Source organism: Pavona decussata, unplaced genomic scaffold, assembly GCF_977016875.1.
Source record: "Pavona decussata unplaced genomic scaffold, jaPavDecu1.1 SCAFFOLD_26, whole genome shotgun sequence".
Taxonomy (NCBI): domain Eukaryota; kingdom Metazoa; phylum Cnidaria; class Anthozoa; order Scleractinia; family Agariciidae; genus Pavona; species Pavona decussata.
Genome location: NW_028145449.1, coordinates 2465908 through 2478322, shown reverse-complemented (window position 1 = coordinate 2478322; position 12415 = coordinate 2465908). Strand labels below are relative to the sequence as shown.

General features: G+C 39.0%; 1 protein-coding gene across 2 annotated transcripts in view; it reads right to left on the bottom strand.

Annotated features, from left to right (window-relative positions):
• Positions 1-3379: 3379 nt before the first annotated feature.
• Positions 3380-12415, bottom strand: part of LOC146485508 (uncharacterized) — an 80333-nt gene continuing 71297 nt past the window's right edge. Inside the window, exons 9-16 of one of the 2 annotated variants that reach the window (XM_085103386.1) lie at positions 11426-11923; positions 11044-11338; positions 9818-9913; positions 9527-9640; positions 7640-7890; positions 6825-7098; positions 4854-5215; positions 3380-3974 (exon numbers count right to left, since the gene is read on the bottom strand). In XM_085103386.1, coding sequence (XP_084959512.1) covers positions 4944-5215; positions 6825-7098; positions 7640-7890; positions 9527-9640; positions 9818-9913; positions 11044-11338; positions 11426-11923 — 1800 coding nt within the window. In that variant the 3' untranslated portion in view covers positions 3380-3974; positions 4854-4943. Of the gene's footprint in view, positions 3975-4853; positions 5222-6824; positions 7099-7639; positions 7891-9526; positions 9641-9817; positions 9914-11043; positions 11339-11425; positions 11924-12415 lie in introns of both variants that reach the window. The other variant, XM_085103385.1, reaches the window with a different exon arrangement.

Sequence of the window (12415 nt, the reverse complement as noted above, 5' to 3'; positions counted from 1 at the left end):
ACAGAAATCAATTTGCATTGCGTGTGGAAATCAGCCAAGATTTCCGCCTATCTGACTGCTTTTTTCATTCCCCCCTCCCCCCCCCCCCCCCTGATAGTAATAAAATGATAACAAGCGCAATAAGGGCTCAAATGTCTTGACAATCCGACGACTAAATTGGCGACGCAATCCCTTGGAATTTCTAGTTCACGCTACTTAAACATTGCTGAGACATTTGATACTTTGAGACTCGACCGACAATAAAAACTTTCTCGAATGATAGAGCAACTGAAAAGGCAAACGCTGCAAACACAATCTTGTAGTCATTTCTGCGTGAGAGAAGGTAAATTTTCCCGTGTTACAACTAGGCGAAGCCAGTCCAACAACATAATCGGCGCCATTCAAGTCGATCGGATTCATGCAAACATGTTGTCCTACGCAAACAGCTATCAAATGTGCTGAGGATTACCCGTGTACTTACCAAATTTCTTTAGACGTCGCTGAACGGGTGCTGTTGTCACTAAAAAGCGAAACTCAATTTAAGACTTGGCGATCGAATAATCAAACTGCAAGGTAAGCACTTCCTTCTTCCGTTTACAATTCGCTGAAATGTCTACGCCTCAATGAAAACCGAAATTCTTGTGCAGTCATGCATGTTCTGTGTCACGCGAAATTTTTATCCCATCACGCACGTGTGGTACAGATATCTATCTTACCCGAATATAAAATCTACTTTATCTTCTTTTCAGGAGCCATTGCGGCTTTTTTATTACTATTATTATTTCAAAACCCAGTCAGTTGCTATATATTTTCCGGTATCTATATTTATTAACGAACAAACAACAACAACAAGATATCAAATGTGTGTGTGTCTTCGTTTCTCCCTTATTCACATTTGATATCTATCAGTTATACAACTAGTAATAATGGAAGAATATGCGTTCGATGATTTCGATCCCAGGCTCTGTCTATCTATGTCACATACGCACCATTCACTGAGTCAACGTTGTCCCACACAATCAATCTGCATTAGGAGTGCGCTCTTACTACGTCGAACGCAATAAATTTATTTATTTTATTTTTATTTTTGTCTTTTGTACTTGGCTTTTAACAAAATTCAGAAACGTTGATTCAGGTCAAACAAAAGAGGAGTTATTAAAAAATCCGGGGGGCGGCTGACTCATAACACTGACCTGTTTAAACAAGGGACCCTGATACAACGGATCGTGTCTAAAAGTACACACGAGTGACCACGAATGACCACGAGTGACTACGAGTGACCACGAGTGAGAACAGCATGAAAATATTATACTGACGTCATACTGACGTCATTTTTATCAAACAGTCACTACTTAACCTCAAATGGACCGTTTTTGCATACCAATATAGGTTAATTTGATACTGAAGACGTTTCAGAGAGACGAGGGGGGAGCGGATGGGGAGAGGGGTGTGATATGGGGGCTGGAGTGGTCTAAATCTACCTCCTCCCATTACCTTTAATCCCAGCCCCCCCCCCCCCCCTTTTTTTTGTTGACTTTGCCTTTTGAGAAAATGTAATTAATTACATTTTGCAGTCCCAAAATTCTCAAAAGGCAAAGTCAACAAAAAAGGAGGGAGTAGGGGGTGGGATTAATGGTAACGGGAGGAGGTAAGCTTAGACCACCCCACCCCACCTATCACACCCCTCCCCCCATCCGCTCCCCTGTCATCTCTCTGAAACGTCTTCAGTATCAAATTAAGGGGGGACTTAACCTAAACGCCATTTTTCAGCACTTGACATGGCTTTAATGGAAATATCTCGTTCACGTTGCAAGCAATCCAAAAACTCTATGCTCATCCCGTGAATCTATGTTGTGGGGTGTTTTGTGAATTTTTGGGTGATTTTTTGGTATATTTGGGAGGAGATAGTTTTTCTAGAAGGATTGGTAAAATTAAGAGAAGTAAGAAATATTGAAGATTTAGTGAAATTTTAAAATTAGAATTTGCAGTTAATAATTAATAGACGGACACCAAGTTAGTCCATTGGCAACCTAGGGTGCTCTTACGTGGGTATCCACTGTCTGTTGTTGTTCTAAAAATCATTTTCTTTCTTCTAGTCCTTCTTAAAACCTCTTCAAATTTCATTCAAATTTAGGTTCAGTCATTTGCTTAGATTTGTTCCTCTGCAATAACTACTAGTGAAAAATAGAAAATCGCATTAAAAATAACTATAATTATAAGAATGCAACGTCTGTGGCATTTGCATTTTTTAAAGGCGAAAATAAAGCCTTGCAAATACTAGTCTCTCGATTTCTTGAGACTAAAGCCCCATTTACACTACAGAAAATCTTTGGCACGGCTCCGATAAAAATGGCACGCGTACCCAAAAAAAGGGTTCGGCTCGGGTAAATTTTTTAGTGTAAATGATTTTGCCCTACCAAATTTTATCCCCGCCGACCTAAAATCTCACCCGTGCTCGGCCCTTCTTAAAAGGTAGTCCGAGCACGGGTGAAATTGGTACGCGTTTCCAAAAACTCGGCCCGGCTCGGACGAAATGTGTAGTGTAAACGATTGACTGTAAATAAATAAGCCATTGGCCGCATGCGCCCTAAGGAATAATCATGTACGCTACCCAAGATGTTGAGTCTTTTACCCGTACCAAAACATTTTCTCGCACCGCTTAGCACGGCAGAAAAAAAGACATGTAAACAGGACATCAGTGCTATAGTTTTTGATACGTGTACCATTTTTATCCGTGTATAAAATGGGGCTCGAAAATTAGGTATAAAATAACTTTGTTTATTCAGTGTAAATACCAATGAAATACCAGGTGAGCTTTCGCGCGAAAACATGATATCTTCACACGTGAAAATAACATGTTATCTTCAAGCGTGGATATCACCGCTGCTATGATTACATGATAAATCGCGCCTTTTGCAATCGGTTTGCTATTTCATTGGCGTTATATAATAAACAGAACATTACATGGCCGCTTGGAGATACGAAATTTCTCTTTGAGTGTTGAAAAATATTTCACTCGTTCGCTGCGCTCACTCGTGAAATATTTTTCAACACTCGAAGAGAAATTTCGTATCTAGGCGCGGCCATGTTATATCCTCTGTGTCATAGATAAACATTCCCGCCATAAGAGCGTCAACGGAAGGGAACATCTGGCTGGTGATAAAAAAAAAATTACAATCTTCTGAGTCTCGGTATAATGACCCCGTTAAAAATTCCCACGCGGCCATTTAAGTTGGCTTAATATGAATTTGGTGCACGCCTCAACACTTTCTATTTATACTCGACGCATATCTCTTCGTGACAACCGGTGTTTCACTAACAAAAGCCTTTTCGTAAGGGTAATGAAATGCGGTAAATTTAGACATTCCCCCCCCCCCCCCCCCATCTTCTTACCATCCGCTCTCTCCCCTGTCCGTCGGAAATGTCTTTAGTATCAAATTTACCTATCTAGGTGTCCGAAAACGGTCTATTTGCGGTTAAATAGTGGCTTTTTGATAAAAATGACGTCATTATGAGTCAGTAGAATATTTTCATGTTCACACTCGTGGTCACTCGTGGTCATTCGTGTACATCACAAGCAACTTTATTACGACATCAACAAGACAGATAAAAAGTAGACAGACCAGTTAATATTACTAACAAAAGGCCGACGGTCATTTGACCAACAAAGAACGGATCGAGATCTACAAATCATTTCTTACAATCTTGACAGCCAATAACATCACCGTGACGGCTAATTGCAGTCGAATACTTTCGAACCATTTCCTTGAACATTAAAATACCGAACGTTTAAACTCAATGAACAAGGGGAAAACTTAATTGATTACTCATTCGTCATTCTTTGCTTTACAGTTGAAAGTTATTCCAAGAAAAGATCAAGAAACGGCGAAAGAAACCGTTTACCTAGACATATTTAAATTGAAAGCATGCAGTGGAAGACTTCTCAATTGAAACTGAGATGTGACCAGTCGAGAAAACACACCTTTGCTAGTTTCCTGTTGAGGAAAAAATAAAGAAAAGGTTAATAGTTTGCAGCTAGTAATTAAAAGGTATTAAAGTAACATTTTAACGGGGACTTGGCATGTTTACAATGTTGTACATGTCTGAAACCGACGGTTTGTTTTAAATTTGTCCCGTATGAAAAACTCGAATGATAGAAGTCTTTCTTTGTGAATAATTAGATAAGGCAACAACAGTGTGTCCTCTTACCAGGAGACTCCTCCAGGTCATTTGCTAAGTACTGTAAATGATTTCAAACTGAATCTTAGTATGGAATTAGTAAGTAGGTCCCTTATTTAAACAGCACTAAATGGTATCAGTGGCCCTCTATCTTACTAAATTAGAACTGTAAGAAAAGTGGATTAATTATGTGGCATAGCCGTCTACGTGAAAGTAACCCTAGGGTGATGTTAGGAATTTTTCCTCTGTTTCTGTTCCGTTTATTCATATTTATTTTTCATTCATGTCTGTTTATACTCATGTCTCACTTCAAAGTATGATTGAACTTATAATTAGGTAAGTTATGATCATCTCTGGGTGAGGGTAGTCGTGAGAGGAACAGTTTGAGATATGACAAACCGGTGATCATCAGAAAATTAACCTTGGTGATGATTTCAACTCAGGTTGTCCAGACAGTCAATATCATCTCAAACATACCTTCTCATAATTACACCTACTCGGATGATAATAATTTACCTAATCTTGGCGTGACTCTTGGGTTCAAAGCATTTACAGTTTTAAACTGTTGTATTCATGTTTTCAACAAGTCTTTAGTAAGGAACAGGTAGTTCAGTGATTATTTGCTCAGTGATTATTAATCCCTATGGTATCTCACAAAATTATTACTATTATTATGGTTGATAACACTGACTAACCTCTTGCAATAACGGTGGGACACAAATTATCCAAGGGGTGGCAGACCATAATTACTTTTCAGCAACTTTTCCAAGAACTTGAACTTGAGCTTAACGACAAATTTTGTCCGCTAAATCTGTACGATTTACGAATTTGTGACACAATGCTTCATGTAAAACTTGGTACGTTGCAGCTGAGTCTTCCTTTTGTTTCCACTTCATCAGCATTTCATATGCTTTCTCGCTTAACTCCCATTTACAATGGTCAAACCCGTCCAGCTTTGCTTTGTCAAATTTTAGCCGACGTCCTAGCGCGCGCCAAGATTTGCCAATGCTCACGGATACTTCCTCCAATTCATCAGGAGATGGACTGCCATCTTTAACTGCAACTACAAAGAACAGAGTGCTTGAGCATTTAAATAAGAATAACGTAAAGTACCGATGGTTACCATTGTTTGAAAGAAGCAAGTAGCAAAATTAAAGTCTGTCACTAAAATCCCTTCGAAGTAATGACTCCCTGAAAAACCTAACAAGAACAAAACAGTGCAAGCACATGTAATTTGCTATGTGTCAAAATCCCTGAAAATATCGGCCAATAAATACAGCAAACCACCGTCTTCAAGGCGTTAGTTATGTAAAAAGTGCGTCTGTTGTCTGATAACAAACAGATTACGTCAAACTGCGGCAAGAACTAAGAAGTACGCTACGAGCCGTTTCGAGTAGCGTGACAAATGTCACGATGGGAATTTCTGACCCCAAAATATTACAGAATGTCAGTCGCTTCACTGCGAGTTTTAATCGATTACTCGCCATTACAGGATTTCTATGGACAACACGTTTCGACAAATACTTTCTTTCTTCTAACATCACAACAAAATTGTAGCTTTTTTTAACCTGGTTGAAGTCGACAGATTTTCATTGAACAAGGTTTACTTTTCTGCAAAAAAGTTTCCTGTGTTTTCCGCTACTCGCCAAAACAGTTTGAAAAAATTTATTGACCAGTCAATCTGACTGGACCCTAGACTCATCACGTGCGCCGGTTACACCTCTTAATGACGTCATTTGTACGTGCAAAGTCTTCTAACTCCGCTACAACGATCAAAATGCGAATTTCACACTGTTCATACCGTTCATTGTACATATAACGAACGTAGAAAAATCACTGAATGTTTAGATGTTCGATGACTTGTTGTTCCTCATCCTTTGGCAGTGCATGTGGTTTTTGGGAAGAGTGATTCTAGAGGGTTCAAAGAGGTTGGGGATAGCGCCATAGAGGCTACTTTCAAACTGTTATTTGGTCGCAACAAGCAAGACAGAGACCTTGGTTAATTAAAGTATCCTCAGAAGGTGTCATCTTTGCCAATTAATACTACGCTGTTCCAAACTATACCAACAGGTTCTACGTAGCATATTAAGTGATATCCTTAGTTTACTTATTAAGATATTAAGATTAAAAATGTAAATAACAATCTTTAAAAGAAAAAGCTTATTTGGAGCGCGCCGAATTTTTGTGGCAAAACCATCACTCACACCCCTTTTCACCAAGTATCAAACCATTCAACTGTAATAAAATACAGTTAAGTTCTGTCTTGCGAACACCTTTCCATTACAGACATCCTGTTATTGGGGATAGGATGTGATGACCCGGCGAGGATGAATTGGTAATATTACGCACCGCACTAAATCAAGGTCCTAAAGGCCTCTGTTTTAGCAGGACTTAACTGTATAAACATTTTGAAAGTTGGCATCCATAAATTATTGTAGAAATGCCTTAAAAAATAAAAATAACCCTCGAGATATTTTACAGTGTAAACTAATCGAAATTCTATGCGGATGATAGAAGTAACAATAACTAGGTATGCATTTGGCTCGCATTAACTTTACCCAATTTATCGTTCAGTTTGGCCCTGGCTAACTTCTTGTAGGTCAAACCGACTAGTTTGTATTTGCCAATACCTATTTTTCAAAGTTAAACTGTGAAAGCTCATTTACCTGGTTTGGGTCCAAGACTGACATAGTGGTGCTCGTGTAAGTGCCCCAGCACAAGCCGGTTGCTGCTGTCAACGTCACGTTTTTGTTCTGGGCTGATGGTTACGTCATGATTGGATGACAGACTGCTAATCACATGAATGCATGTTTCATAGCAGTTTGCTACAGCATGAAGAACTATGTGATCACCCCACGTGCCATCTGCTGACATCTTTGTTAGGTAATCCGACCAAGACTGATACCCATCAACAAAATTGAACAAGTTTGTTCCATCTAACTGAAGACAAGAAAATAATAAGAATAAGCATTATATTTGGTTAAGGTGGATGTTAGCTCAATAGGAGAAGGGCAATGCCTAGCAAGGAATTTGATTTTCTTTTCTTCCAGTTTTTAAAAGTTGGTGGAACTATAAAAATATTTAGGACGTTTCATTATACAGAGTCCTTTTTAAGATTTTTCAAAAACTTGCTGAGATGGTCACAAGCTCAATCTCACTGTTTTCTGTAAGAATGAACGTAAATGATGTCCTCAATATTACTGAAGTTTCGACAATGTTTCGGTTTTGCTCCAATTTCTCTTGTACCTCGGTGCACCAATTTAATCATTGTCTGGTAATCGGAAAAAATATGCTTCCCTATTCATCATTTCCGTAATATACTTGATGAATTGAGTTGGCATCTCACATGCTATGACTTTTTAAAAACTTATATTGCCTTGCAGTTACGTCATGGTCATGAATTGACCGTCGGATTCCTGAATGTGAGGATACAGTTACAAAGCACCACATCTTCCAAGCTTCTTCACCCTTAGCGACTTACCAGTGTAGGGTTCTTCTCGAGATACTGGACAATGTGCTGCCTCAACGCGCTATGAGATATCTGAATCCCCTTCACAAGGTCCAGTTGTTCTGACAATGAGTAAAACATGCAATTTCCTGATCCCTCATTGTCAGAAACTGTGAAGCCTTTATCTGAAGCAATCTTTTCCAACCTCCTTGATACGTCAGTCATCCTGGTGGTGTTCCTGGGATAACGTTGCAGTTGCTCGACATCACGTAAATTTTGCTTCACTGAAGAGTAAGCGAAAACCGTATTAGTCCTTCTAAATGTTCTGAAGCTCCAAGTGGTTATAACACATCAGTTAGACGAGTTTACATATATAACTTACTACAGTTGCCATTACTAACTGAGACATCCTTAAAAAAATAGTCAGACCATACAAAGCAAGGCTTAATGTCAGGAATTGATAACTGAAAAGCGCAAGCTCAACTATGCAGGCACTCAGTAGTCCTAGTGGGATGGGGTGGGGTGGGGGATAGATTAATGATGAGATCACTATCCCCTGTGTGTCATGCTCTGTCTCTGCAATCTCTGCATATATAAATGATATCATGGATGCAGCTCAACTGTACCGTAAGTCGGTGTTACAGTCTATCTAATTTCGCTCCCTTTATTACAATGTTTAGACCTACTTATGGAAGTAACAATAATGCATGTGTTGATAGTTACTTAAGGCAAATTGAATTCCCTTTCAATGCGCGCACCATCTTGGTAATGAAACAAAATAAATCAATCACTTTATTAAAGTGTCAATGAAGGAAGAAAGAATACCAGGAAGAAACAAACAAAGGAAGGCAAAAAGGAAAGAAGGTAGAAAGGGAAAAAACTAGTGAAGAAGGAAGAAAGAAAAGTAGAAAGGAAGGCAGATAGGGAATAAGGGAGGAAGAAAGAAGAAAGGAACGAACGAAGCGAAGGAAAGAAGGAAGGAAGGAAGGAAGGAAGGAAGGAAGGAAGGAAGGAAGGAAGGAAGGAAGGAAGGAAGGAAGGAAGGAAGGAAGGAAGGAAGGAAGGAAAGAAGGAAGGAAGAAAGGAAGGAAGGAAGGAAGGAAGGAAGGAAGGAAGGAAGGAAGGAAGGAGGGAAGGAAGGAAGGAAGGAAGGAAGGAAGGAAGGAAGGAAGGAAGGAAGGAAGGGAAGGGAAAAAGGAAGGAGGAGAGTAGGCAAGCATGTTTACAAGCTACAGGTGATGTTTAAGCAACTCCACTGAAAAACAAACTGTAATGAATTTCGTGAGAAATTTGCACAGTTGCTTATTATATCTAATATATCAAGAAAAGAAGTTACTCCTTATTTTCCACTGTAGGGATGCATGAAGTATATAATAACTTTGCTAGTTTATGATATCATTACTTAAAACCAAGCCTTGAGAGATGAGTCAACCATTACTTCCAAAAAGCTATTCCTGTCAATAAAATATTACTTATTGTTCTTATAACAACGTAACAACGTGATAGTAGAATGCCTTAAAAGTGCCAAAGTATGTTACTAACGAAAACATAGGGTTGTATTGGGTTTCTGTACCCATCCAATGAAGCACCTAAATAACAAATTTTAATAGTTAATCCTGAGAATATTTCAAAACTAAGACAGGAACATTTTTGAAATTTGGAGATAATGCTAAGAGTCATATTTTCTTAAAATACGTGCAATAAAAATAGGAAGTCACTATGTTTTGTTTAACCAGAAAAGGAATAATAATTGCCCCATTCTCTCACACGCGTTAGGGACGCAAGAAATACCGCAGTAAGTATGTGTAGTGCAATTTAACGGAATCTCCTTCAATGATTGTCTTGATTGTCTTGATTAGGACATACACAAAAAACAATTACTTTATCTGACAAAAGTAATACAGATTTAGGCGCTTTTACCTGAATCTTCCACAGGCTTTTTCCATTTGGAATTCTTAGAAGTGTGGTGTGACAACCCTGTCTTGGATTTACAAGATATTGGCGTCTGTTCAGGCGAATCATCACTTGACGTACCTGTGAATCAAGAAGTAACGCTTAACTGAAACATGCATGTAAGTAAAACTCTTGTAAGTTTTACATCGAAATGAATCATGCATACTGTCAGAAGTTTGTGCGTACTGTATTTACTGACATCAAAGCTTTAGTGAGTGGTTTTCCACAAAAAAACATCAAAGATTCAGACGCATTTACCTGTGTCTTCTGCGTCCCTTTTCCTTTTGTGTAACAACTCTCTCTTGAAAATAGTATGTTCCTGACTCTCTTCAAACAAATCATCAGTTGAAGTACCTGTGTTAAACAATTAATAAAGTTTTCCCTTTCACTACACTGATACATGTGTAGATATCAAAGAGCTGTATTTAATTTTCTTTGGAAACTTTGCACGGTAGCTAGCTACATCCAGCCCAGAATTACATTAAGAAAATAAAATGCAAAGAGGGGGTCATCAGACTTTTTTCACGTTATTAGGGCTGCATGCAGTATATAACAGCTTTGCTTGGCCGCAGCATTAAAAAACTAAGCCATTACTTCCGTCAATGAAACACTAGACAGTATTTTTTCTGTGAATAGCGCACCAAAGTGACAATAAAATGCCTTAAAGGTGCCGAAACAAATGACAGTACCCAAAAAATGGGGCCATTTGGGCATCTGCATGCACAAAAAATTGATTCCAGCTGACTATCTTAACAAAAAGTCACGAAGTTCGGTGGCGTTCGCTCACATATTAAAAAAGTTATAAACAGTCAAAGTCGGCGCGGGCTGGATCAACCCAGCCTCTCCCCTCTCCCGGTCTACAAAGAGTTAATGTAACATGAAATAATAATAAGCCACCATGCTCTTTAAGGAGAACTCGACCAATAATTTCTTCCCCGAGCTTAACCTCAAAAAAGAAAAATCGCATTTTCTTTTATGTGTGCGCGCGCTGATGACGGAAGTAATTTTGGGCAGTACAAATACCCACTTCAAATCAACGGAATCTTCTAAAATAATTTTGTTGATATTAGGACACAGTAAAAATACAGTTATTAAATGAGCATTATTCCACAACATCAACATGCAATTTTACCTGTATCTTTCGTGTTTTTTTCCCTATAAAATTGTTGAGTGGGGTGTGAATACCCTCTCTTGGATTTAATAGCTATCCGTATCTTTTCAAAGTATTTTTCACCTTATTCACAAAATAAGAAGACCGACAGCGATTGTTATCGTAAATAGACAACTCACAGTTGACGTGCTCATTAAACCGTCCATTTTCGGGTTTAATTGTTCTGGCTAGGATTCTGAAAAGATAACTCTTTTACTAGTATCTTTAACCAATCGTTTAGGTTATGATTGTATAATTTACAGCTCATGAAGGCCACCAGTCATTGAACCCTTTTCAAAACTGATTTAGACCATATACGACATTTTGTCCCCACCTTTGACCGAGAACCACTTTTCCAGCCTGGGGAGATTCGCTGTTTGACAACATTGGAAGCAACAGCTTAAACACCCTCCAGACATAACCTTGACAAGGCTCATGCAGTCCTCATGTGCACAAGAGAGTTGACCGTGGTTTGCACACTTGGTTTCCTCCTCCGGACAGCAAGGACATTCAACACACAATTCATACTTTAAATTGTTCAACCAGGGCAGCTCTTGTCTCATATTGCCCAATTCATCTTCCAGAAACGTTCGCACAAGACTTGCTACTTCTTCTTCTTCTTCTTCTTCTTCTTCTTCTTCTTCTTCTTCTTCTTCTTCTTCTTCTTCTTCTTCTTCTTCTTCTTCTTCTTCTTCTTCTTCTTCTTCTTCTTCTTCAGTCAGAGACAATTGCTCCTCTCGTGTTCTCTGGTGTTTCAAGACAATCTTGATGGACCTTTTCTTGCACAAAAGGGTCAGTTGGTAGCGGCAAGTTTTCTCAAGGAAGAAGGTCGACGCCACCTCATAAAACCTAGGAGGCTGGGTGAATCCATTAGCAGGGCACCGTCGAGAACACCTTGACACCAGCTGAAAGAAGAGGCCATGAGGAACAAAGCCCTCCAAAAAGTGAAGATACAGGGGGCATGGGTCGGACGACGAGGGTTCCATTTTTCGAAGGGCTTTAGGTGGCGTCTTCAGTTGCGCTGGCACAAAGTAATGTATATCACTTGGAGACCTCGCAAACTTGACTAGCAATCCGAAATGCTCCATCATATTTAAAATGTCCTCGTTGGGTAAGCCTTGCTGACAATACTTGGAAAATACGTGTTCAACAAGTTGCATACTAAGGACGCCCGTTTCTTCCATGTCTCTCCACAACTTGGAATGTCTAGATTCCTGTATAAAAAATTAAAACAACATCAATAAGGAGGACCTTTTGAGACACTATTTCAAGGTCGTTTAAACATCTAAACAAACCAAGGAAGCATTCTTGCATGTTTTCTTATGAGAAATATACGTAGAAAAAAATGCTTAACACCCCTAGATAAAGCACACCCGCAGTGTATCCTGTTAGTAATGTGAAACACAGAAAGTTGGGTTTACACTTCAATCTTATTTTTAGGTCTGTTTTAGCGATATCATACTACTCGCCGATAAATTTCTGAATTATGATCTGCTGAGGGGAGCTATGTTGAAGACTGTCCAAAACGAGGTAAGGTGATTTACGTGATCAGGGAAACCGAGAAACAGTTGTTTGAAACACCTGATAAAGCACGAAATCTGAGTTTGTAACATGATCATAATGTCTGAAAAGAGTGTTCTGAATAGAGAGCACTGAATTTAGCAAACGCTTCTTTGTTTCTTCACACAAAATATGAAACGATACCA